General features: G+C 49.8%; 1 protein-coding gene across 1 annotated transcript; it reads left to right on the top strand.

Moving 5' to 3' along the window:
• Gabbr1 (gamma-aminobutyric acid type B receptor subunit 1) lies at positions 1 to 27,147 on the top strand. Its single transcript, XM_055606541.1, has 23 exons — positions 1 to 68; positions 486 to 570; positions 1,207 to 1,410; positions 2,124 to 2,309; positions 3,438 to 3,458; positions 4,632 to 4,792; positions 7,661 to 7,795; positions 8,180 to 8,350; positions 9,188 to 9,289; positions 9,539 to 9,604; positions 9,939 to 10,130; positions 15,179 to 15,421; positions 15,978 to 16,041; positions 17,230 to 17,307; positions 19,782 to 19,932; positions 20,327 to 20,459; positions 21,634 to 21,750; positions 21,835 to 21,942; positions 22,474 to 22,567; positions 23,178 to 23,305; positions 24,757 to 24,885; positions 25,025 to 25,168; positions 25,716 to 27,147. The coding sequence occupies exons 2-23, from the start codon at positions 486 to 488 to the stop codon at positions 25,887 to 25,889; spliced, it is 2,886 nt and encodes a 961-aa protein (XP_055462516.1). The 5' UTR covers positions 1 to 68; the 3' UTR covers positions 25,890 to 27,147.
• The last annotated feature ends 335 nt before the right edge of the window (positions 27,148 to 27,482 follow it).

Below are 27,482 nucleotides of genomic sequence, written 5' to 3'. Positions count from 1 at the left end.
CGGGAGCAGCGGCCGGGCCTGGGGCCTTGAGGCCCGGGGAGAGCCGGGGAGCGGGACCGGCCGCCGAGGTAAGAGCAGGGCCCCAGGAGCCGGGCTTGGAGAGGGGCGCGCGAGGAGGCCGGTGGACGCTGGGCAAGGCCGACGGTGAAGGCGGGGGGCGGGTGCGAGCGATGGGGCAGCGGGACCCCGAGCGTCGGTAAGCTGGGCTAGCGCTAGCCACAGGGGCCGCAGAGAGGAGGTGGAGAGAGGTGGAGTCCCGGGAGGGTGGGGGGCCGAGGGAGGCCGGAGGAGGGTGGGGACAGGCGCTCTCTCCTCCTCTCCCCCAGCCCGTGCGGCTCCGCCCCCGCCTCCTCCGCGGGGCGCCCTCCGCGTCCCGAGCCGCGCGGTCGGAGCCTGGGAGGCGCGCAGAGCGAGATCTGTCCGTCGGCTGGTCCAGGCCGCTGCCGGCGGGCTCCGCCGTGCTCTCACGGCCGCCTTTTCCTCAGATGCTGCTGCTGCTGCTGCTGGCGCCTCTCTTCCTCCGCCCCCTGGGCGCTGGCGGGGCGCAGACCCCCAACGCCACCTCGGAAGGTGCACCCTCCTCCGGCGCCCCGACCTCTTCACCCTGCAGCTCCTTTCCCTGCACGTCTCCATCCCTCATCACTCTCGCGTCAGGACACCCTCCCCCTCCGGCTTCCCGGTCCGCAGCCACTCCACTACTCCTGACCTCCTTTCTGTCACCACCACCATTTCCTCGGCCTCACGTCGCTACACTACACTGCTGTTCTGTGACCCCGAATTATCTTCTCAGCCCCACCTCCCTCTCCGGGCTCCACATTACTACAGCGCCCCCGTTCCGTGGTCCACCTTGCGGCTCAGATGGGCTTGTGTGGTTCTCTTCTCTTTAAGCTCCGGTATTCTTCAGCCGTGGTCCCTCATTTTAACCACCGAGCATTATGGTCCTTATGGTTCTCTCTTAGCCCTTTTTTCCCCATTACACTTCTCTGCCGGTGGACTCTCGCATCACCGTTATCCCTAAGCTGTGACTCTGGGTTCTGTAGCCTGGGGTTCTCAACTCTTCCCACTCCCACATTCCGGTCGTCCCCCCACCTCCGTTTCTGTCCCCACCCCGACCCTACCATTGACCACGCCCTGCTCTTCCTCCTTCCTCTGCAGCGCTGCCTTCCCGCTCCCACGGTTCCACTGTGCCTCCCTATTCCCTCTCAGGTTGCCAGATCATACACCCGCCCTGGGAAGGGGGCATCAGGTACCGCGGCCTGACTCGCGACCAGGTGAAGGCCATCAACTTCCTGCCCGTGGACTATGAGATTGAATATGTGTGCCGGGGGGAGCGTGAGGTGGTGGGGCCTAAGGTGCGCAAGTGCCTGGCCAACGGCTCCTGGACGGATATGGACACGCCCAGCCGCTGTGGTGAGTAGCCTGGGGAGCCAGCCCCCCTCCATCCGGCCATTCCTTTCTCGTTTGCAAACCAACCTTGGTTGTTTTGCCAGGCAGCAATTTAAATCCAGTGGAACGAAATCCACAAATACATTTAATGAATGAGTACTATGTGGGAGGAGGGGTGCCGCTGTGAGCAGCTAGTGGGAGGCAGCAAGCTAGCAGCCAGCACGTTCATTTCATCCTCTTCATTAGGGCATTCATCATTAGATGGAATAACTTTGATTTTCATCTGAGTTGGCCTTTGAGAATCATTAGTGAGAGATAGGTTTTTTTTGAGTTATAAAAATATTTTATTACATTTTCTGACACTTGTCTCCAACTCAATGCCAGTATGAGCCAATTTAGTAGTAGTATAGACCAGCCATAAGAAAAGCAAGCCTGATCATGCATCCAAATTTACATACATCTACACATTTCAAAGGCAGAGAACAACCACTTTGCTGTGCTGTGAGCAGTTCCTATTTTGTGTGCTTATAGCTCCATCTTGGGTTCCTACAATAGAAATGCTGTTTCTCTTTTTCTGATAGGGATGTGGATACAGGAGCTGGGGAGAAAGGGGGGGGGAAGTAGGGAGGCGTAAACATTGCACACCTGTGGGGAGCAGGATGCTTGTGAACCCAGACAACCTGAGTTCCCTGTTCCCTACAACTTGCCTTTCTTCTTATTTTCCTGTCTCTCTACAGTCCGAATCTGCTCCAAGTCTTATTTGACCCTGGAAAATGGGAAGGTTTTCCTGACGGGTGGGGACCTCCCAGCTCTGGATGGAGCCAGGGTGGATTTCCGATGTGACCCCGACTTCCACCTGGTGGGCAGCTCCCGCAGCATCTGTGGTCAGGGCCAGTGGAGCGCCCCCAAGCCCCACTGCCAGGGTGAGGGGAACAGCTGCCCCCTGCAGCTGAAGGGGTGTTGGTACTGAGTGGGAGCGGGGTGGGAATGGATGGATGCTGTGAAGAATGTCAGGGAGGACTTTGGAAAGACGGAGGTCAAAGCCCAACTCTTTACACCATCCATCTGCCTCAGATTTGGCTCTACAGTCCTTTGAATTCACTTTGTTGGGCTTCCCTCCATAACCTTTAGAGTGTTCTTCCTGCTTTCAAATCTTGAGCCTTTTTTTCTTCCTCTTTTTCATCATTAATTTCACTCACCCTCACCTTCTTAATGTTTAAAGACCGTTTCCCCCCTCCCCTGGAAAAGCCATCCCCATTCTGTACACTTGAATATCACTCTTCTAGAATTGATCCTTTGCTTTATTCTATAATGGAATTACTGCAAATATTCAGAAGTAAATCGTAAATTACATTTAGAAAAAAGGTCATTGAGATCTGGGATTGGAAACATGGAAAAGGCAAAAATAGGGGCAGAATGATGAGAATAAGATCAGAATTGCTCAGTGGCAAATGGCAAGACCGTGGGCCTTGTGTATACCTTTTACAGCCTCGATCATTCCTTGAAGGAATAATGATTTTGTGTCTACCAGCTCTTTCCCACCTCTTTGCCATTTTCGCAAACATCTCCCTTGTCTGAGCACCCAAACTCTTGTATATATTCTTCTCTTCTGGAATGAAAATTAAACTTCAGGGTTCTTCAGTTTTGACTAAGACTTTATTTTGAGCTCTTAAGAATGTGTTCATATGCTGACCAACTTTTGAAGAATTTACTAAATTTAAATAGCAATCATTTAAAACCAATTGTATTTGTAATTTTTTTTTCTTAAAGAGACCATAGATTAAAAAAAAAAAAAAAATCCAAGCTCTGCAAAACTAAGCTATACCCCGACCCGACCCCTTTTACTTGGTGGCACAAATTCTGTTGTCCTTTGAAAATTAGAAACACCAAGTCCTGACCCGCAGCCCCGCCTTGCTCTTATCCCCAGGCACCCTTCCCTCAACGCAGTCTTCGCTCCGCATGAACAGGTGTGGGAGGGGGCTGGGGAGCAGGCCTGGGAAGCTGGGCGCCACTGGTAACTCTTCTCTGATCCCCGTCTTTCCTGCTGCCAGTGAATCGAACGCCACACTCAGGTGAGATCAGAAACCCTTCCCGCGTGCGCTGCCACCCCACCCCCTCACTCTTCACCCTCCAGGATTTCTTTCCGTAGGTTGTGGGTGTCCTGTTACTCATCTCCCCCCACCCATTCTAGTTTGCGGTCCTGTCCTCCTCTCCCTACTTGTTTCTTGCCACCAAAACGCGGGGTTCCGCGGGTCGCGCTCCCTCCCCTTTCCCTGCCTGGCCACACTCCTCCGGCTCCCGCTGCTCTCGGACTCAGCTTCCACGCGCGAAGCCCGGCAGGGGGCAGCCTCGCGCCGGAGGACCCCAGGTCTCCTTCGTGGGGTGCCTTCAGACCTCGCGGACCTGTTCCTGTCCCCCGCTGCCCAGGTTTTGCCAGGGAGGTCCTCACATCGAGACTACTCACAGGGCCCACTCCCGCGGGGCCTCGCACCCTCCGTAGACCCTTCTCCCCATCACCCTTTCCTCAGCCGCACCATCCTTCCCCTAACCCTCACTTCTCCATGCGAGTCCTCCCTTTCTCCACACGAGTCTTTCCGCAAACCCTTACCCAGCGCTCTCGCTCTTCCCACCCTTCGCTCCATCTCCCCATAGCCCCCTTCAGAACTGTCACCACCCCTTCCTACCCTCTCTCGCTCCCGATCACATCCAAACCCCTCCGTATCCTCCCCTTTAGTCTCCTTAGTCAGAGACCCCCTCCCTTCCTTTCGCTCTCCCTCCTCTCCCCTCCCCTCCGGGCCTCGGCACTGGCTCCTATCCCCGCCCCCTGCCCGTGACGTCAAGGCCCCCCTCCTAGCTCCTTTTCTCCCTCCTCCCTTCTGTCGGTCGGTCAGTCGGCGAGGAGAGTCCGCGGTGGCGGGAGCCAGCGCCGCCTGGCCCTAGGAAGCCCACGTCTCTGCCTTCCCCGGGCTCCGGCCCCCTCCTCCCCATGAGACCGGGGATGGAGGCGCCTCCCCGACGCCCTCCCAGCAGCCTTCCCCGGAAGAAGTGTCCCCCCTGAGCTGCCCCCACCACAAAGAGGCCTCCCCCGCCCCTCCCCGCCATGGGCCCTGGGGCCCCCTGTCCCCCGGTGGGGTGGCCGCTGCCTCTTCTGCTGGTGATAGCGGCTGGGATGGCTCCGGTGTGGGCCTCTCACTCCCCCCATCTCCCGCGGCCTCACCCGAGGGTACCCCCGCACCCCTCCTCAGAACGGCGTGCAGTGTACATCGGGGCGCTGTTTCCCATGAGCGGGGGCTGGCCGGGGGGCCAGGCCTGCCAGCCCGCGGTGGAGATGGCGCTGGAGGACGTTAACAGCCGCAGGGACATATTGCCGGACTACGAGCTCAAGCTTATCCACCACGACAGCAAGGTAGCTGGGGTGAGGGACAGAGTGGCCAGAGTGGTGGGAAGCGAGGGCTGTGGATCCTCTTTGGGATTGCGAGGCAGATCCCTCCCGAGTGTGACTGGCCGGGGGAGCTTAGGGATGGCTCAGTGGCTCTCAAGGCCGACTGGACTCCTTCGCAGGCATAGGAGACTCACAGAAGTGGTCGGGGGTCTTAGGTGCTGATCCTCTGGAGTAAGCTATCCTTGGTCAGGGCTGGGCTGGAAGAAACGTCAGAGGTGGGCAGCTGGCTCAGGGGTTTACATTTGCCATGGTAACAAGGTAAATCTTGGCGTAGGTTGGGGCTGGGAGAATAGGGAGAGAAGGGGAGGATTTAGAGACAAGAGGGCTCTACTTCTATCAACAAAACAGCGAGGTAAGGCTGCCTGAGTCCTCTTTTCTACCTTGTGGGAGATTCCTGTGAGGATGTGTGGCCTACAGCTCTGGGAAAGACTAATAATGGTTAAGAGATGAGCTGAGGCACTGGGAGAGTGTATTGGGGTCATTAAGCCGCCCCTAAAACAGCTTTGGGGGTGGCAAGTCAGTGTACAGGGAGGTCAGAAGAGAATGGAGCAGGGGAGGGGCTGGGGAAGAGGGTGGTAACCCTGAGGAACACTGGGCTTCCTGTGGAACTTGGGCCCTGACTTTAGCTTCTGGTTTTATTATTGTGGCCTGGTGGGTCTGAAAATTGAAACAGGATGTAGGTTTGGGAAGAAGGAAGGGAGAGGGTCATGGTGAAGAAATTTTGGTGTTAGAGGATGGTCTATAATAAGATTTCTTACGAAGTCTCTCCCTAAGTGGGACCTGACATGTCAGAAGGAAGGAGGTTTGGGTCCTCTCTGACACGCAGCTGCAGAGACTTGAGGAGAACAGTACAGGTGGGAGATTTGGCCATTTTATATTCGGGCTGTGTGGCACATTGGTGTGCACCTAAAAATAGACATGTTCCTCCAAAGGGGGCAGAGTGAGCCTGCTGGCAGAGGGTCGTTAGGGTCTTGGGGAAAAAACTTCCCTCGGAATGTTTCCTTCTCTGTGGGTCTCACTGAACAAGGCTCACCACTGGTTTAAAATGCTAGTTTGAACTCCTTAGTCAGGAAGGAATTCCAAGTAGTGTCTTCATTTTCATCCACAGAAATCCTGCCTAAGGAGATGCCTGCATGCAGCTTACCCTCTGGATGCCTGTGGGGAGAGAGGCAGGGTGCAGGGGAAAAAAACAAAACAAACAAACACACAAACAAAACATGAGTTGTGAGGGTAGGGAGGCAGAAAGAGAAAGGGTCTTGATCTATTTAGAGAGCGAAATAGATAATTGGCTATGAGGGGAAACTGTAGAGAGCCCAGAGAAGGGGCGCTACAGGAAGATAGAAGCCTGGCTTGAGCTCAAACTCATCCTCCATGACAAGCGATTCCCTAGAGGTATTGGGGACCAAATGGGGTGCGGGGACTAGAAGAAGGTAGAAATGAAGGAGGGGATTTGGCAGAGGATAGGTGGAGATCCTTGGCAGTTGCAGGATGGGAAGTCCATGGAGGGGCCTTGCAGTGATGAATGGGGTGTGGCAGGAGGAGGAACAGGTAGAGATGGAGCAGGAGATGGCACACACTTAAGGCCCTGTTTTATGTAACTGTAGGTTTCTGAGTATCCTCATTGTTCCTGTTAAATCATTTCTTCAGAAAAACAGGTAGAGGGACACTTAGGGGCTTGGGAGAAGCTGGGGTCAGTATCTGCTCTAATGTAACTTGAGAAGGACCCCATAATGGGTATAAAAATAAAAGGTAAAGTTGAAGGCATGGAAATGTTTCAAACCTACAGGTGAGCCTTGCCCTTGACAGAGAGCAGAGCAGGCAGCAGAGTTCAGAGTACATTTTTTTGGGTGCTCAGACTTGCCAGCTCCCCTGGCTCCCTGGGTTTCATGTCTCCAACTTCCCAGTGTCTCAAATGTCAGGCCTCAGTGGGGAGCAGGCAGACTCCAGTACCTTCTTTATTCCATTTCTAACCCCCTCCACAAAGTTCACTCTCTCCAGACTCCTGTGCCTCCTGTCTCCATCCCCTCTGCTCTGACCCCCCACTGGCAGTCATTTCTTCTCCACTTCTTTTTTGGGGGCTCCAGCAGCTTCTGAAATGTCAGGCTTCAGCGGGAGGGGAACAGACAGTGGGGGACCCACGGCTGGCTTTTCCTCCCCCAATTTTCCCTCCTACCTTTCTTTTCGTCTCTAGCTTTCTTTCCCATTGCGTTTCTTTCAAGTATATATTATCTGGTTTGTGGAGAGTTCCATTCTATGTATTTTCTCTTATCGTCCTCATTTTAGATTCTTCCTCACCGCCTCCCCCCTTTTTTTCCCTAATGGACTTGTCAAATGTCAGGACCCAGCAGGAAAGGATAGGGTGCTGAGCAGACCTCCTACTGATCTTCTTGTTTTCTCAAAATGAAGGTGGAAATTTCATTGAGGAAGCTGTCTGGGGATCTGGAGAGAATTTGTTTGTGTTCCTGCAGACTTTTCTAGGCAGATGATCAGAGCCTATAAACATGGGATGGGGTCGGGGGGCCAGAGAAGACCGAAGAGAGTGGGCTTAGGAATGACTGAGAATGAGCAGAAATGGGAGAGGGTAGAGTATGCATTGATATGGAAGGAGGGACATACAGCAGTGGATATGGTTAAGGTGGAAGACAAGAGAAGGGGCTTAATGAAAGAGGAGAAACTGGAAACTTGACAGGAGGAGATGCTTAGGAAGAAGAATGTGGTGATAATGATGGATGTGAGTGATTGAGGAAGGCTGTCTAGGACACCAGGCATTGCTCGATGTGTGTATGGGGGTGGGGGAGTGTGGGGCAAGCCTTCATTTCCTTCTTCCCTCAGTGTGACCCAGGGCAGGCCACCAAGTACTTGTATGAACTACTCTACAATGACCCCATCAAGATTATCCTCATGCCTGGCTGCAGCTCTGTCTCCACACTCGTGGCTGAGGCTGCCCGGATGTGGAACCTAATCGTGGTATGAAAGGCATGCGCTGCGGGGGTGGGGTGGGGTCGGGCCATCTTCCTTTGAGCTATTCTAAGTAGAGAGGTTTAATGTTTAAGAGGACGAGAGAGCGGGGCCACTGCCAGGACTCAGCTTATGGGGAACCTGGGCTGGTTGGCTTTCTGGTAGCATTGCCTGAAGGAGCTGTGGGGATCCATTGATGAGGACTGGTGTGTGTGTGTGTGTGTGTGTGTGTGTGTGTGTGTGTGTGTGTGGTTTTGCTCTTGAAAATCACTTTTCTTAGGACAAAGCTGGGGAAGTTTGGAGAGTTGGGAGGAAAGTTAGGACCAAGAAAGAGCTAAAGACTAGCATCTTTAGTTCTTTTTTTCATGGACACCTCCGATCCTTCTGCCTCAGCTCTCATATGGCTCCAGCTCACCAGCTTTGTCAAACCGACAGCGTTTTCCAACATTCTTCCGAACACATCCGTCTGCCACACTCCACAATCCCACCCGGGTGAAACTCTTTGAAAAGTGGGGCTGGAAGAAGATTGCCACCATTCAGCAGACCACAGAGGTCTTCACTTCAGTGAGTCCCGACGGGATGGGACACGAGGTCCCAGGGGCGGTGGCTCTACTGGGGGAGACCTTGATGGTTTATCAAAAGAGAACACATTCCAAGTGGGCGAAGTGCTTGTTCTTGCTGTAGCCTGGGGAGCATAGGAGTTGGATTTTTGGAATCCTCTCCAATGTTTTGCTTTGTTCCTCAGGCAGATAGGACTCTGAATGAGATGTAGTGGGTCCCAGTGCCTTCAGGGGTGCGGAGGAATTGGCCGCGGAATGTGGAGTGGCTGGATGGGGTAGGAAAGAAGACGCCCCAGGCAGACAGATAGACAAATGACGGAGTGCATTTGGTAGTTGACACACAGAGAGGCTGACCGACAGTTTAAAGAGAGATGGGGAGGTTTGCAGAGGTAGAGAGGAAATGGCAGGGCTCCACAGTTGAAGAAAATAGCCTGATTCTTCTCTTTGGCTTATTCTTTGGGTCTTCTATGAACTCATTGTGTTCAGTGGCCCTTTAATCCTTCCTTCCTTCTCAGTGACTCAGTCCATTTTCCTGTGATCCTTTTGTCTGACTGCCCACTTGCCTCCTGAGCTGGCAACATTCTGTCCATTCCTGCTTTGGTTCTCTTTGTTGTTGTTGTTTGTTTTGTTTTTGTTTGTTTTTTTCCTCAGGGTTAGGAATGGGGTTGGTGGGGCAGTGTCCTTGGAGATAGACCCTGAGGAGGGCCTCATTATGCATCTTGGAAGCTGCCTCTTAAGCAGGGGGTGCTCCTTTTCACCCTTCCCTCATGGGGTTCATCAGCCCTCACTGAGGCTCTGCCTTACCCTGTGTGTACCACCATGTTTCTCCTTCGCACCTAAGACACTGGATGACCTAGAGGAGCGAGTGAAGGAGGCTGGAATTGAGATCACGTTCCGACAGAGTTTCTTCTCAGATCCAGCCGTGCCTGTTAAAAACCTGAAGGTGGGTGAGCCGGGATGGTGGGCTCCACCTGCCATGGGGTCGGCGTGGGAGGTGGTCGGCGTGGGAGGTGGTCGGCTGGAGAGGGGAGCCTGGAAGAGGCAGCTGTTCATCCTCCCGGGAAGGTTTAGGTCCTTCTTCCAGTTGCCATTTCTCCACTGCCCATTGAACATTTCTTCGTGCTAAGCACTTGGAGCTGGGAAAGCAGTGGCTTAACCCCCCAGGCGCTCTGTCTCTGCTTCTGTTTTACAGCGTCAGGATGCTCGAATCATCGTGGGACTTTTCTATGAGACTGAAGCCCGGAAAGTTTTTTGTGAGGTGGAGATGGAACCTGGAGCAGGGAGGGGCTGGATGGGTGTCTCCTGTGGTTTTCTCTTGGGTCCTCCTCTCTGCATCTCTGCTCAGACTGACAGCAAAAGACCTGAGGTGTCTGTAGACTCTGACCCCATCACTTGTCTACGCTCGAGCACATACACTTTCTCATTTACTCTTTTGTGTTTTAACCCCATCTTTTGTGAGTGGGTGAAGGAGGCATCTTTGTTGCCTTCCCTGTGAACTGAAGATTTTAAAAACATATTATTAAATTTTTAGGTTAACATACAAAATAGTGGGTTTCAAATCTCAAATGCTCCCCTCCCATCTTTGAATGCAGGTCTATAAGGAACGGCTCTTTGGGAAGAAGTATGTCTGGTTCCTCATTGGGTGGTATGCTGACAACTGGTTCAAGACCTATGACCCATCAATCAACTGTACAGTAGATGAAATGACCGAGGCGGTGGAAGGCCATATCACCACGGAGATCGTCATGCTGAACCCTGCCAACACCCGAAGCATTTCCAACATGGTGAGGGTGGGGACCTGGAACCCGGCACTGGGGTGGAAGGGCCTGTGGGAACACTGAAGGGAGAGGAAGGGAAGTGAGGATAGCAGTGGAGTCAGGTGGCACGAAGGGGCTGGTGCCTATTTTGTGCTTGTTTGCGTCATGTTTTGTGGGTTCTACCTGTTCTGTGATTTCCTTGGGCGAGAGAGAAAAATCGTGGAATGTACAGTAAGCTCTGATGAGTGGAAGGGCTGTTACCATGGAAACAAGGAGCAGCTGGTGAGAAGTCAAGTGAGGGAGTGGTGTTAATGGTAATGTAGAGGCTTGTACACACAAGCACACCTTTTCCAGGGAGTTTCTCTAGGGCACAGATGTGTTTTTATTTATTATTATTATCATTATTATTATTATTATTATTATTTGTATGTGTGTGTGTGACTTATGTAAGTGCCTCAGATGGTTGCTTAATATTCACTTTCTTGTTTTTTTGGAGACAGTTTTCCTGTGTACCTCTGGATATCTGGAACCCACCATGTAGATCAGGTTGGCCTCAAACTCATAGAGATCCTTCTGCCTCTGTCTCCCTAGTGCTGGGATTAAAGGCGTGTGCTAGCATACCTAGTTTGAATACTCACTTTTTATTGATGTGAAATTAGTTTTTAATAATTTTCCCTCACTCTTTTTTTTTTTAAAGGAATTTTGGATGTGCACGAAATATCAGAAATGCTTTAGCCCCAGATAGTTTTCTAGTGATAGGGCACTTTGAAGACACACTGTCACTGTCTTGATTTGAGGGGACCAGGGTAGCCCTGTGTGGGGGGCCATGAATGAGAGTGGGTGTTGGCATGTGGCTAGGAACCCTGAATGTTCAGCACCACACCCCATAGTACAGAATCTCCATAGCTCAGCAGGGTCAGCTGGTGTAAGTCCAGCTGTAAAATACCTGTTTTCAGAGAGGTGAACTAAAGATGCCTTTAACAATTTTGTGAGGAAAATCGGGGTTTTTGCTGCATAATTTCAGGATCCTAACAGCAGTACTCTAAAACAGAGCTGTTATTTACAGCTAGAAAATTGGAGCCAGGGAGGCTTAGCAGTAACTTGTCCTGGGCCGTGCAGCTCCTGGTGCCGTGTTGAGTTGGACTCCGGCCTGCCCTGCCTCATTACTCACCATGGAAAAGCACAAAGCCTGACCAACACCTTCACACCTTGATGTGCAAACACTGTTCAAGTAGTGATAGTGTCTTATCAAAGGAGAAATAAGATTCAGGAATCTGCTTCTGGCAGGAAGTTGTGATTATAAGTGGGCTGCCACATGGATTCTGGTTATAACTGTGTTCTGGAGTGCTCTATGCTTAATTTACCTCAATAAAAAACGACAGTGATGAAACACTGGACAAACACTTCCCTGCACAGGACAAGAAGCATAGTCATGTTCCAGAACCCAGGGTAGTGGAATAGGTCACCAAAGTCAGAAAGGCTTACTAGTGTCCTAAGTCCAGACCTGCCACTCAAGGGCTCTGTCTTCACCCTGGGGAGAGAGAAGGAACTACAGAGACCTTAGAGTTGGGTGAGGGTGTTGGTTGATAGTTGGGCCTTCAGGTAGGATGCCTTTTCTGGCTTTTGGTTTTCAGAGAAAGTACCTTTAAAAAGGTACCTTTAAAGTATCTTTAAAACCCTTTAAAGGCACACAGGCCTTTCTTGAGACCCAAGCTGGAAATGTCAGGTGGAAAAGCCTAGATCTTTCAATAGAGGAGGGAAGCAGCCTTTTCAAGTGATTATCGAAGATTGTAGGTGAGTCAAATAGCACCAAAAGAAGTGCATCAGGGCAGGAGTTGGACTGAAGGGTGGAGTGGACAGAACCATGAGATCTAGAGGAATAGCAGAGTTGCTTTTATCCCGTAGGTATGGCCTCAGGTGTGTTTGGATCAGTTCCCAAACTTCCATCAGGGCCACCAGGAAAATTAGGTTAGTACATAGGCTACTGAACCCAGTCCCTGGGGTTCCCCAGGTCAGAGGTAGGACCTGAGGGTTTCATTTCTGCAAATTCCTGGAGTTTCTGATGCTGCTGATCTGGTCTTGGTGGTTTTCAACAGAGGTTGCAATGTCTGGACTGTGAGAACAGGGGCGCTCCTAAATATCCCACAATGCACAGTTCAGCCCCGGCAACGAGAAGTAAACAATAATCTTTGACTCAAAGGAAAGATCGGTTTTCATGATTTTCCGTGGTGCTCTTCTTGGCTGGCTAGCTGTCCTGCGTGAACTGAGGATCTGGAGTAATGTCATGCTGAGCAGACTAATCCCTTCCCAATATGGTGATTCTCTGATGTAATCTTTACTTTGAACCGGGGATTGGCCAGATCAGAAAGCTGAAGGACTTGCTGCTCGGACGTGTTAGCTCGCTGCTGTCTGTGGGCAGTTGTCCCTCAAGTGCTTTCACTACAGAAGCAGCACACAGTGAGCACACGGTTGTGCCAGACACCCCGGTCTGGAACGCCAGCATCGCCACTCAAGGCAGCCACAGGGCTCTGTGTCTGTGTTTTCTCACGTCTAAAATAGAGATAATAATAAAGTGCATTCATTGAAGTGTTTGTGGGTTAAATACGATGATTATGCGCCCGGCACAAAGCAAGGACAGTCTAATTGTTAGCTGTCACCATCACCATCTTCACCACCACCGTCATCAGCCTCCTTTTCCTCCTCCTGTATAGAGCGGGATGGTGTTAAATGGAACATTAGAACGAAGAGCTTACGAAGATTTGCTGATTTGAAAATATGCAATTTACTTTCACTCTTATGAATTGAATAGTGTGGTAGTATGAGGGAAAAGTGAGCTATGTTTTGTATTTTTTTCCATCTTTGAGGTTTTTTTAAGCATGTTTGAGTGTGTGTATGGAGATGCCAGTGGAGGTGAAAGGCGTCAGATCCACTGGAGCTGGAGTTACATGGGTCTTCTGCTTGACCATTGAACCATCTCTCCATCCCACCTGCCTTTTTTGTGTGTTTGTTTTGAGATTAGCCTTACTTACTGTGTAGATCTGGTTATCCTTGAACTTCTCTATGCACGCCAGAATCGCCCCGAACTTGCAATCCTACTGTTCTGTCTGCCTCCTGAGTTTGAGGGTATACACCATTGTGCACCTCCCTCCCCTGTCTCTCCCAGCGGGTCTTGCTGTGTTGCCCAGGTTGGCCTTCGACAGACGCAGACTCACATCCCCACTCCCTGCGCATTAGCATCATAAGCAGCTTGGACTACAGGTGCCGCCACTGTTCTTTTTTTGAACTCGAGAGCAGTGGTCATATATAGCTACAATGTGTTAGTGTAAATGGGACCTATAAGATGGAAGGTCGGGCTAGAATTACAGGCCTGCGCATTGGGAACAAAGACGAGGGTGCAACCAGGGAAACTCACAGAGAGAAAGTGTAATGTACTCATACCCAGCATTTTATGTGTTCTTTCTGAATCCTTACAGGAGCTCTTTAACACAATATTATTCCCATTTTAAGGCTGAACAGCCGGTTTAGTGAGATTTAATAACTTGCTTGAGATTTCTTAGTAGGTAAGTGGTTTAATTAGAATTAGAACCCATTCATCTACTTACCCATCCAATGGACTTTCTTTTTATTTAAAGCTGTTATTGTTTTAGATTCACGGTAAAATTGAACAGAAGATGAGCGTTCCTGTGCTTCCCATATGTAACCTTTCCATTTGTATGACCTCTCCATTATCAGATTCCACCACCACATGAGAGCATTTGTGGCGGTCGATGGTCTCCAAACAGGCCATTGTCACCGAAAGCCCGTGGCTTACATTAGGGCTGTTGGTGCTTGTATTGTGTGGGATAGGTGACAAGTGTCTACCTTTACAGTGTCATTAGAGTGTGTCCACTTGAGCTGTGCACAGTGCTCGTTCCTGTCCTTGGGTAATTTCAAGGCCCAGGCTGTTTCTAGAAAACTGAACAGAAAAGAGGATGTGTTGACGACTTGGGAACAAGGTTAAATTTTTTTAAAATTACATTTTATCCATTTATTTTTGTGTATGTGTGCCACAAGATGCGCAGAGGTTAACTTTTGGGTGTTGGCTCTCTCCCTCTACTCTGTGTTACAGAGACCCAGCTCAGGCTTGGCAGTGGGTGCTTATGTGTGCTGAGTCATCTCACTGGCCAGGAACAAGGTTCTTCATGCATGTATCACTCCTGCACTAAAATGGCTTGTGAATGTTCTAAATCCAAACAGTTATCTGTGTAGTGATTGTGTGAACACGTGTTTTGCAGAGAAAAAGTTAAATGTTTTCCTATGTGCTTCTGATGGTAAGGAAGGGAAGGTGTGATGTTATGTGGAAGGAAGTTCTGAGAGGTTCAGCAATTCATTCACCCACAAGTAGAAAGCCATGCATGTGAGATGTACGGTCAGGTCTCTTCATCCGTGAGACTTACAGGGATCGACATTGTTGAGTGCTAAGAGGGGTCTGAGTGGGACAGGGTACAGACCTCTACATCGTGAGGTGTGTTTTCCATGGCTGTCACCACTGCAAGGAGGCAGCAAACGGAAGTCATACAAGGATAGCAAGAAGTTAGCACCCTAAAGAACAATCCCCTTGGTTGGCAGGCAGAGTGCAAAAGGCTGTGGTGTCGCCTTTTCTGGATCTTTAAAATTGGAGGAGGTGTTAGCTTTGGGTCAACTCTGCTGTGAATGTCTGAAGGTTGGGAAAACACCAGCGCTGCCACTCTTCATTTCGAAATCCATCTCTTCCTTGGCTCTGTCTCTGCTTCTCTCCTTTGCCATTCATTTTCCAGAGTGTTTATTCATCAGATTTCTCTGTTGTTTGTAGCTCTGAGCTAGCAGCTGTACACTCTTAAGACCATTGGACTCAGCTAATCCCCGTTTAGTTTTGTAGCTTCCAACCCAAGATAGACACATGGGTATAGCTAACGATTTTGTCTGTACATATGGTCTACCCGACAATATGAACACAAACCATCCGCTCAAGTCACAGTGTCTGAGCCAGAACTGAGGCCTCTTCCCCTGCGCCCACACACATTTCAATGCTTTCCTCTTGTTCTCCCTTTGCCCAGACATCCCAGGAATTTGTGGAGAAACTAACCAAGAGGCTGAAGAGACACCCCGAGGAAACTGGAGGCTTCCAGGAGGCACCACTGGCCTATGATGCTATCTGGGCCTTGGCTCTGGCCTTGAACAAGACCTCTGGAGGAGGTGGCCGCTCGGGTGTGCGCCTGGAGGACTTTAACTACAACAACCAGACCATTACAGACCAAATCTACCGGGCCATGAACTCCTCCTCCTTTGAGGGTGTTTCTGTGAGTTACAGGAGCTTTTCTTGTGCACCCCATGGGAAGGGACAGACACTCTTGGAGGACCTCTAGATACATGCATTCTCCTGCTTTCTCAGTTACTTTTCTGTAAAAGTCAGTCTTAGACTAGGGGACGAGGAATTCCCAAACCACAAAACCACACAAAAGATGGCAATGAAAAGAATTGCTGTGTGTTTTTCAAACTGGACCAGGTGTTTATGGGTCAGGTGAGAACTGAAGGGTTTTTGAAAGAGATAACAACTTGAGAGTTAATCCCATTCCTTTTAAAGTAAGAAAATTAGTGCCTAATAGGGTTTGGTGGTTGTTCGTAGCCGTCTCTCTGGGAACTCTCTCCTTCAGATCTCAGGGGTGAGGCTTCATCTCAGAAGAACAGTTTCCAGAATCTAGGGTATGTGCATCTGGGGTGTGTCCTACATGCTGCAGATGCCACAAATAGCTTTTCATTCAGAAGCTCAATTACATCAAAAACAGAAGGGTTTGGAGTCCCTGATGTTCTCTTTTTCTCCTGCTTTTATCCCTTCTGCCTTCCCTTTCTCCTCAGGGCCATGTGGTCTTTGATGCCAGCGGCTCCCGAATGGCATGGACACTTATCGAGCAGTTACAGGGTGAGCCCAGGCCTGGGAGGCTGGGAAAGGGGCAGGCAGGGGCCTGGGCTGAGTGCTCCTTTGGAAGGAGAACAATGATGAGTCTCAACAAGACTGCCTGGTACCTTTTGCCTACCTTGTGCTGTGTTCGTTGGGCTTTAAATAATGATAAAAAGAACAGGCATGGATAGGTCTTTTGCAGTTAGTCTGTTCTTTCAGAGAGGCATGCAGGTTAAAAAGAGCTGTTCTTTTTCCCCAGTGGCTTCGGTTTTAGTTGAAGTTGCCTGCCTGAGGCTGGACTGGGGGGTTAAGAGCTGTTAGTGTGTCCTGAAAGATCATGGAAAGTTGGGCCTAGGAAGCTGGTTCCTTTGGAAAGGAATCCACTCAGTTTCTTGCTGTGTGAGAACAGTGTTCTAGTCATACATATAGCTGGCTTTTTCCAGATAGCATTTCTCTGTAACTTAGTGCTGAGGAGTCCACAGAGCTTCTGTGAGGTAATCTTTCAGCTCCACCTGACTCAGCCTCTTGTGCTGTGGCCAAGAGACCTATTTCCTAGCTTCCTGTGAAAAATTTCTTTCTCCCTCCACCTCTGCCACCAAATCCTCTCAGCTGTCTTTGTATATGGGACAAGTGAGACTGGACCTCAGCCAGGGTGAGGTGGGTGTGAGTAGGTGTTTGGAAGAAAGTTGTATTAAGTGTGGCCATGCTGGAGGAGAACTCTTAGGAGTGATTGCATTTTGCTTCGTGGCACTTCGAGATGCATCTTATCCAAGGAATTAGAACCCAAGCCAAAGGGAGAGAGCTTTCTAAAATTAAAGCCACTGGTGGTGGGCGGGAGGGGGGATCTGCAGTTCTGTCTATCACAAGAGGGAGAACAGGCGGAAATTGTTCAAAGCTTTGTTCAAAGTGAGAGACGTGTTGCTGGGAGAGGTGTGAGGCTGTAGAATAGGTGGTTGATGTACCAAGGCATCTTCCTCTGTGAAGAGCCTTATTAAGGGTTATATTACTTATTCAGATTGCCCTGGGAACCACCTTGTACTGCTGTGAGGCTAGGCTGCCCGGCCAGGCCACTTGGCTTCTTACAGCACCCTTGAGTTGCTTAGGTCAGTGGCATTATGCAACCACGGGGAACAGCTCTGAGGGAATTAGAAGCTTGAAAAGGCCCAGGGTGGCTTCTTCCTACCCATGGTAACACCTGTCCTTGCCCAGGCGGCAGCTACAAGAAGATTGGCTACTACGACAGCACCAAGGATGTTCTCTCCTGGACCAAAACAGATAAGTGGATTGGTAAGTTCTCCTTTGTTGCTTCTGAATGATTGTTGTCAGACATTTGAATGAGGGAGGGTTGAAATGGCACAGGGGTTGGGGCAGGGATTGGAAGTGAACATAGCCTCCAAGAAAGGAGAGGGGAGCTGGTGTGAGGCTGGTGTGAGGCTGGTGTGATGCTCTGCTGCAGCGGAAATTACAAGCAACACAGAGGTTCTGAGAAGTGGAAGCTTTCCTCCAGCCTTGATGTGTTAGAACCGGGGACCTCTGTTCCCTATCAGGAAAACAGCTGCTTAACTGTAGGAGAGAAAAAAAAATCTCATGTTGTTCTTATTGGTTATTTTGTGCATTGTTTTTGTTTTGTTATTTTCCCCTCATATTTTATATATTCATTTGTGTTCATGTGGAAATCAGAGAACAGCTCATGGGAGACCGCTCCCAGCACCATGTAGGTCCTGGGAATTGAACTCAGATCATCAGCCTTGGTAGCAGGAACCTTTATGCCCCGAGCCATTTCACCAGTTTTTGTTTCTGGTTTTTACTCCCTCCTACCCCCCTCATTTTTGAGCCAGGGCTTCATCCTATAGCTTAGGCTGGACTTGAACTCCTTATGCAGCCCAGACTCATCTTGAACTCAGAGTGATCTTACTGTCTCAAGTGTTGGGATTTCAGGTGTATTCCACTGTGCTAGGCTCACCTTTCAGGTTTCTTTTTTCTTTAGGGTTTGTTTGTTTGTTTGTTGAGTGTCTCATTATGTAGCTCTGGCTGTCCTGGAGTTTGCTATATAGACTGGGCTGGCTTCCAACTCAGTGTTAAACGTGAAGGCAGGCACACCTGGCCTATCAAGCCTTTATTTTTAAATGTGTAGTGGTATTTTGTCTGCATGAATGTCTGTGTGAGGGTGTTGAATTCTGGAGTTACAGACAGCTATGAGCTGCTGTGTAGGTTCTGGGAATTGAACCTGAGTCCTCTGGAAGAGCAGTTAGTGTTCTTAACCACCAAGCCACCTCTCCAGCCCCTATCACTCACTTTTTAAAGAGGGAAAGAAAGCAGTTATTTTTGTTGTGTTAAATGATAAGAAATGGGAAGATACTGGAAGTAGGCAAAAAGGAAAGTTCCTACTGGTGAGGAAGGATGGAAAGGCCACTGAAGGCAGCTTTGTCCAGTGAAGTCTCGTTCCCAGCATGTGGTATGTGTGTGTGTGTACATGCATGTGTGTGGCTTGTGTGCCATGGTGTTCTTGTAGAGGTTAGAAGACAACGTTGTGAGGTCGGTCTCCTTCCATCTTTACCCGGCTCTGCAGTTTGAACTGAATATTGCCAGGTTTACATAACAATTGCTTTTACCCACTGAGCTGTCCTTCTAGCCCAGCTTTATTAAATTTAATTAACTTTTATGCGTCAATAGGTGTTTTGCCTGCATATATGTGTGTGTGCTTGCTGCCCTTTGAGGCCAGAAGTGGACACCAGGGTCCCTAGAACTGGAATTACAGCTGGTTGTGACCTATCATGTGGCTGCTGGGAATTGAGCCCAGGTCCTCTGGAAGAGCAGAGTGCTCTTAACTGCTGAGCCTTCTCCCCAACACCCTTTTTATTTTATTATTATTTTGAGACAGACTTATTTTGTAGACTAAACTGACTGCAAAGTTGTTTCAGTCTTGTCTCAGCCTTCCAAGCGTTGCTTCCATTACTGTGTGAGCTAATATGCCTAGGCTTTGCTTCATTTTTTTATTATGTATTTATTTTTGTAGCTTGAATTAGGGCAGTGTTCTATGTAGTTATAAATGTTCATGGCCTAAATTGGCTTTTTAATTTTTTTTAAAGCTAAGCAAATTGAAACTAAGTAGGTGTTTTGTGTCTGTCCCCTCCACCCCGAACAAATTTGAGCTTCGTCTTAATAGTAACTGGAAAACCTCGTTGAGACTCTTCTGACTTTCTGCTTCTGTAGTTGTCTTTTATACCTTTTAATGGGGTGACAGAGAACCCTATATTGGGCTGGTTCAGCTGTTCCCTTCTTTCATCTCCCTTTTCCTTTGCTGTAAAACAGAGAAACAAACAAACAAACAAAAAAACCACTAAAAGCTGCATGTACACGCCTTTAATCTCAGCACTTGGGAGGCAGAGGCAGATCTCTGAGTTCGAGGCCAGCTTGTCCAGGCAAATTGAGTTCCAAGACAGCTAAGGCTACACCAAGAAACCCATCTCAAAAGACAAAAAAAAAAAAAAAAACCCAAAATTTAAAAATCCCAAAAGGAACAGCAGTCAAAGAATGAGATGCTACAGCACAGATGCCATCTTCTTATTTTCTGGTTGTTTCTCAAGGTCCCCAGTGTCTTCCAGCCTTCTGTCCACCATAGCTGCTCAGTGCTTTGAGGGCCTCGTGTCTTCAGCCCACACTGATATCCCTCAGCAGCTTGTTTTTCTCTTTCTCCTATCCTGCCTTTATGCCACTGTCCTCTCTCCCTTTTCTCTCCCCTCCTCCCCTGTGCCATGCAGGGGGGTCTCCTCCAGCTGACCAGACCTTGGTCATCAAGACATTCCGTTTCCTGTCACAGAAACTCTTTATCTCCGTCTCAGTTCTCTCCAGCCTGGGCATTGTTCTTGCTGTTGTCTGTCTGTCCTTTAACATCTACAACTCCCACGTTCGGTAAGTTTCTCTTCTGACTTGAACCTTGGCCCGGCTGCTTCTTCAAATACCCACCATACTCCCTGAAGACTTTGTGTCATAGAGAATGGCATGATGACTCACCAAAACAAGGGGAAACCAGGCATGGTCCCCACCCTTCAGAGCAGTCATCTAGAGAAACAGAACACGCCAGCAGGGCCTTGTGTTGCAGAAGCTCTGTTGCTCCCCTAGGTCCAACCCCATGGCCCACCAGTGTTCTTATCCTGAGTGTTCTTTCTGCCTGTCCCCAGCTTGTCTCCTTTATCAGTCCTGGGGATAGGGTCGTGCTGTTGATAGCATTTTTGGAGAGCCAAGCCTCTCTGGAGGAGATGGGGTAATTCTGCTCTTTCTCCCACCCTCTCCGCCTCTGCCCTAGTTATATCCAGAACTCTCAGCCCAACCTGAACAATCTGACTGCCGTGGGCTGCTCACTGGCACTAGCTGCTGTCTTTCCCCTTGGGCTGGATGGTTACCACATAGGGGAAAGCCAGTTCCCATTTGTCTGCCAGGTAAGTAGATGGTGGTCCAATGTAGACTTTGCAGAATATGGCTTTCTTAGCCCTCTGAGGAGTACCCTCCCTGTCTCTCCTCTTTCTCTGACTAGTGTCTCCTTTCCTGCCTCCTTGCATCACCCTTCTGCTCTCTCTTTGGCTCTGTCCCTTCTTTCTGGGTGCCAGATCTATTCCATTCTGCAGTTCTCTGGCTGTTTGCAAGGTTGCTGGGCATGCCTTGCAGAGAAGAGGGTGAAGTACTGAAGACAAAGGAAGGGTCTGCGTACAGAACCTGTGAACAATGGCAGCTTGTCTGTGGATTGTGGGCTGAGAAACAAAACTGTGGGCTTTCCCGTGGGAACCTTGGTTGGAGTTTGAAAGAAAAACTCTGAAAGGCAGAATCTAAGCAGATAGAGTTGGGACAAGGCACAAACTGTCACAGAGGGAGGAGGGCCTTTGGGACCTAGCTGATGGAATTTCTGGGACTTTAAGGAAAGGCTGGTTTCAAACTTTTGAATGTTTCTCTACTATGAGAAGCATCCACTCTTTCCCTGGTTCTTCCCGCTGGCACTCTCTCTTTCCTCCACTGTGTTTCTGTCCTGATCATGCATTATCCACACAACATGTGCACACACAGATGATGTGATGAACTCACATCATCAAGAAGTGTCTATTCCTAGTGGGATCGGCATGCAGCAGGAGAGATAGACAGCTAGCTGCAGTCTGACAGGAGATACACCTAAGGCGGGAGCTGTGGAAAGGGCTGTGGACACAGAAGGGAAGCAGCGTCAGTCCATGTTTGTGTGGGCCTCAGGAACAAGGTGGTGTTTGCTCACTGAAGGATGAGAGCTGAAAGGGAGTAGGTAAGGGAGATTGGGGGCGGGGGTGCACAGTCAGTGAGGGCCCGAGAGATAGGCCAGGCTAGTGGGTGCTCCATGCTGTGTCACATTCAGCCGTGTGCAGGTAGGTGCTAGATTAGATCGGTAGGCTTTGGCAAGAATAGCCTGGTGCTGTGGCAGTAGTAGAGACAGATGGAAGGAATGGATGAATGCAGAGTCCTGCTCTTCCCTTCCGTACTCCTCCTATGCCTGCCTGTGTGTTGTTATCTGGTCATTATTCCTATTGCCTCCTACAGTTCCAGCCACCATGGCCTCAGTCCCACCTAGTTCCAGTGTCCTTTCTCCCCTTCTAGGCCCGACTTTGGCTCTTGGGCTTGGGCTTTAGTCTGGGTTATGGCTCTATGTTCACCAAGATCTGGTGGGTCCACACAGTCTTCACAAAGAAGGAGGAGAAGAAGGAATGGAGGAAGGTGAGCTACTTCTCAGACCTAGCCTTTGATCCTGGGCACAGAGAAGACCTCTTTCTGACCTGTCTTCTCTGGCTATCTGCTCAGACCCTAGAGCCTTGGAAACTGTATGCCACTGTAGGCTTGCTGGTGGGGATGGATGTCCTGACTCTTGCCATCTGGCAGATTGTGGACCCCTTGCACCGAACCATTGAGGTATCTCATCACTTGAGAGGAGTTGCTGGAAGCTGGGCAGGGCTAATCAGCTTGGCATCTCCAGGACTATGTGTGGTCTTGAAGGAAGGCTGGGTGTGGTGTCACATACCTTTAATTCCAGTATGCCTTCAATCATAAAACTCAAGAGGCAGAGGCTGACAGGTCTCTGAGTTGAGGCTAGGTTGGGCTACATGGTGAGTTCCAGGCCAGCCAGGACTACATAGTGAGACCTTGCCTTTCGAAAGAAAAGGAAGCTACTTAGGGGAGAACTTCTCAGTCTTATGTGGATTAGGGGCACTTCTGTCTTTCCAAGGTGGAGCCCTGTCAGAAGCTGCTAGGTTATCTAAAGAAGGGAAGTCCGGGGTCTGGGAGGATGTGTAGGTTTTCCAAGTATCAGGGAAAGTGGGGAACAAGCCCTTCTAGTGTATGTAGGGGAATGACACCAGCCTGGAGCAGAATCCAGCACAGTACTGACCCTCATCGGAGCTGGAGAAGATAACAGCCACTCATCCTGTCCCTTTTCTCCCTCAGACTTTTGCCAAGGAGGAGCCAAAGGAAGACATTGATGTCTCCATCCTGCCCCAGCTGGAGCACTGCAGCTCCAAGAAGATGAATACATGGCTTGGTGGGTAGGATGTAGGTGGAAGGAGGCGGGGCTAGGGTGGGGGAGTGTAAGCAGGAGGAATGGGTAAGAGCAGCAGGCCAGAGGAGACGACCATTCAGAGGAGACAATTTCAGTACCCTTGTCACTATGCTAAACTTTTCCAAGAAAAGGAGAGCTTTTGCTGTGAGTAGTGTTGTTCAGCAGAGAGCCAGTGTGGGTGGGTGACCCATCATTTGTGGCCATCAGCTCCTGGGAGTAAGTCATCAAGGTTGTCCGGTCATGGGCTTAGCCTCCCATCAGCCTGACTAACATTCCTCGAATCTATAAACCCACAAGGTGAACTAAGACTTTTAGCCTGGACTTAGTGATCCTGCCTGGAGGGAAAGGGTTGGATATTCCCATGCTCCGTAGGAAGCTGAGGAGCGGTATAGGACAGATGTGTCAGGTGGATAGGGCCACACTGAGAATTTGCTGTGTCGGGGTCTGGAATGGAGAGGAGGGCTTTCCCGACACAGAGTGACACAGAGGAGCAACGCAGAGCGCCAGTAAGGGAAGGGCAAAGAGAGGGAGAGGATTGAGTTGGGAGTGTGATGGTCCTTGTTGCCCAGGTGACCCTTTCCTGCTATCCTAGGCATTTTCTATGGTTACAAGGGGCTGCTGCTGCTGCTGGGAATCTTTCTTGCCTATGAGACTAAAAGCGTGTCCACTGAAAAGATCAACGACCACAGGGCTGTGGGTATGGCCATCTACAATGTTGCGGTAAGCTCCCTGACACCTAGGTTGGTCCTGGAGACAGACCGTAGCACTGTTATGGTGGTAGGATTAAAAGAATCAGAAAATCAGATCTGAGATCATTTCTGTAGAAGTTAAAACATCGATTACTTTCTGATTTATAAAGTCATTGTTTATGACTTTCCTGAGGAGATAGGAACAAATGTTGATTCACCCTAGATAGGGCACCACAACAGACGAAATAATTGATTCTACCAAAGTCTGACTTGGTGTTCTACTTTCATCTCTGTTGTGATAAAATACCCTGAGAAGAAACAACTTTGGGGAGAAAGTTATTTTAGCTCATAATTCCAGGTGATAGTCCATCACTGGAGGAAGTCAACACAGCACCTTGGAGTAACTAGTCACCCCGAGTTAAGAGCAAAAAGAAATAAATGCATGCATGCTTACTCTTGCTCAGTCCCAGATCCTTTGCCTATGGATTGGTGCCCTCTATGGTGATTTGAGTCTTCCACATCACTTAACAATAAATAGAAATTAAGATACCCCCCCCCCAAAAAAAAAATATGCTCACATACCCAAGCCAACATGATCTAGACAATCCCTCATTGACAATCACCTGAGCAATTCTAGGATCTGGAATCTAGACTGTCAAATTGACAAAGCTAACCATCACACATGGTGAGCCTACACATTTGTTGGAGTTACTGCAGGAGGGACTCTAAAAAGTCCACTACAGCAAACTCTAACCCTCACCCTGCCCAACTTGCAGGCAGTTCCACAGGAGAGCATTCTCTTTCCTGGAAGTGGTTACTGCTTTTATAACTTTGGGGATGGGCCTCCTGAGTCTAATAATTGACTGAGTTTTACATGTCTCCCTCTTTCTTTGGGAAAGGAATGTTTGAATTCAGAGGATATACTACACAGCAGTTCAGAAAACACACTACTTGGGGTTTGGGGGTGATGGGTTCTGATTCTTACAAGACAACCTTAGAAGCCACATCAGAAGAACTGGGTGTAATGACATTGGCCTGTAATCCCAGTGCTGAGGAGATGCAGATAAGTAGATCCTTGGTTCTCAGTGACTGCCTCCAGCCACTGAGGGACCTTGTATGAGAAACCAAAGGGGAAGAGGAGCGACAGCTGAGGTTTTCCTCTAGCTTTCAAATGCACATGCGCTCACAGACGTGTACACACGTATTCCACACGTATGTAATACATGTAGATAAGGGAAAAAAGCTTTAAAAACAGCATACTACACCGTAGCGTTTTTCAATGACCTAGTGAGGTCTTCTCAAGACTGAATGCAGAGACCCCGAGGGCAGTGTTGATTAGGAGCTGAGGACTGGCCGGATAGTACGTTCTTGACTTTGGCTGCTTAAAGTTGAGGATCAACCTGAGCTTGTCTGTCTTTATTGGTTCTCTTGGGGGAAGAAAATCCTGCCTAGATCTGAGTCTCCTAAATGCTGTCTTCTCAGGTCCTGTGTCTCATCACTGCTCCTGTGACCATGATTCTTTCCAGCCAGCAGGACGCAGCCTTCGCCTTTGCCTCTCTGGCCATCGTGTTCTCTTCCTACATTACGCTGGTTGTGCTCTTTGTGCCCAAGGTGAGGTCTGGCGACTCTGCCCTCACTTTGTCCCAGCTTGTCTTGCAGTTTTTCATTGCTCCCTACTTCAACACTTTGCCCAGCCGCCTCCTTGCACAGCCCCTGCTCAGCCGCCCCACGCCCCAACCTTTGTTCCCAGATGCGCAGGTTGATCACTCGGGGGGAGTGGCAGTCTGAAGCACAGGACACCATGAAAACGGGGTCATCCACCAACAACAACGAGGAAGAGAAGTCCCGGCTGTTGGAGAAAGAAAACCGTGAATTGGAAAAGATCATTGCTGAGGTGTGTGGCGACAACCGTGTCTAAGGGTGGTGGGTTGTCTGTATCAGGTTCAAGTGCTGGTGCTTTACCGAGGGCCTCACACCACCTGCCAAGGAGCAGGAGACAGATGGGGAGGGTTGGGTTTCAGTCTCAGCTAAAATTCAGTGTTAGCCCGAGGAGAGGGAGGAAGGAGGCCGTGGAGGTTCAGCCATCCTGAGGCAAAAGAGCAGCCACTGGCAGTAGTTAGGGGGAGGCTGTTGTGAGCCATTAGCTAGTTGCCCACAGTGTCCAAGCTGTGGTTAGGGACCATGCAGTTCCGGGGTGTGGGAATGGCATTCCAAGTTGCCTGATGTAGTCTTCCTATCATTTGTTCTCTTTTTTATTTTATGTTTTTAAATTTGCCTATTTTCTTGATGCTGTTACATTCTGTGGCTTTCTTTGTTCTTTTCTTGCTTCACATTTCAATTTCTTCTCCTGCCTGTATATCCCGTTTCAACGTCTCCCTTCCTTTCCCCTCCTATTCTACATCCCCCTTCTCCCACACTCCCAATTGTGTTCCTTCCTCCAGAAAGAGGAGCGGGTCTCGGAACTGCGCCATCAGCTCCAGTCTCGGCAGCAGCTGCGCTCACGGCGCCACCCTCCAACACCCCCAGACCCCTCCGGGGGCCTTCCCAGGGGCCCCTCGGAGCCCCCTGACCGGCTGAGCTGTGATGGGAGTCGAGTGCATTTGCTGTACAAGTGAGGGAGCATCAAGAAGGATAAGGCCAGTAGGGGAGGGAAGGGTGTGGGGAGAGGGTGGGGCGAGGGCAAGGACTCTTACCTCCAACCTGGAGAACGTGCTCCAACCCCCTCTTATAAATACATGTCACCCTGTACGCCTGGCGTTGTTTGGCTCTCCAGTACTTTGGGAAACGGACTGTTTTAACTCATTCATACAGTTATTTTGTATCAGTACTTCACAGTTCAGTTTGAGCCCTGCCTGAAGCTATAGTCACTCATGACCCCGGAGGGGCGACTCACCACGTTTTTCTCCAGAGCCTGTCTTGTATCGCTGCTACAGCAACTCCTGCCATGTCAGCAGCAGGGTCTCCTCACAGTGTTCTTCCCACACTAGCAGGGCTCTCCTTCCATTATCCTTGTTCTTCCACATATCCTAGTGTTTTCTCCTTACATGCTGCTTCTTCCGGGGGACTCACTCTCACCCAGGCCCACATGCTCCTTGCCTCTTTGCTCTGTGTGCCCCTAATTCCCAACACACACCCCATCTCCCCTCTCCTGAGGCAGCTGGGTGTGGTCCTGTGCAAGGGCATTTTCTCCTGAGTGCTGCCACCCCTGGCGCTCTCACCTACCCTCACCTGAGAGTGTTGTGGTTGTGGCTGTGTGCTGTGGTGTGCTTGGGTGTGTATGATGTGCTGAGCACACTAAGTTGTCTCCTCATGTGCACACATCATGTCTTAAGTTTTACTTATGTGCCGCGGTGCACTGTCTATTTTCTTTGCATCTTAACGTGATTGTGTGTGTGTTGCCTGGACTGGCTTCAGTGGCACTCTTCCTGGCTCAGCCTTGTGAATCTTGGCATCACGGTTGTCTGCCTAGCCGACGACATGTCTTCTTCCAGCAGAGCCATGTGCACCCAGCATGCATGTAGCTAGCAGGTTCCCCCAGTTCATGTTTGCTGAGTCCTCCATGCCCTCTCCTTGCCATTGCTTACCCCCACATGTTCCCTCTAATCTCTGCTCTCATGTGAACCACCCTCAGCCTGTACTCACAACCATCCCTCAAAACAGCTGTGTCTTACGTTTTCATTGTTACTCTTTTTCAGAACTAAGGGAAAGAAACGGGGGCAGGTTGGAGACTGTTTCCAGTGGGTAGTGGGTGCACATCCTAACCAGATGAGGGCGTGGACAGATGGACTGATGGGGCGAGGCCGCGTCCCTTTCACACTGTGCTGTCTCTTGGGGAGGGATCTCCCTGAATCTCAATAAACCAGTGAACCGTGTGACTCAGCACCTCATCCTCTGTCCTGTGAACTGAGCAGGCTCCTGGCCAGGAAGGGAGAAGCCAGACTCTCAGGCTTGGAGTTAATGAAAAGGCTTTGAAGCGGAGAGGCACAGAGAGATGTGTGATTGATCCGTGCAGGGATTATCAGGGCAAAGCAGGACAAGACTGAGGCCCTGATTAGTGAGTGACATCAGTAGTCAGAAGTGTGGGCTCTGGAGTCAGACGCCATCGAGTCACATGCAGAAATGTCCCTTAATCTCTTTGCTCCACTTTTGTTATCTGGTAATAACAGTAACGACACATTTCTCTGTGGAGTGCATATAAGAACTAGACT

Source organism: Psammomys obesus, unplaced genomic scaffold, assembly GCF_907164565.1.
Source record: "Psammomys obesus unplaced genomic scaffold, mPsaObe1.curated_primary_1811, whole genome shotgun sequence".
NCBI lineage: Eukaryota > Metazoa > Chordata > Mammalia > Rodentia > Muridae > Psammomys > Psammomys obesus.
This window is presented reverse-complemented; position numbering and strand designations above follow the sequence as displayed.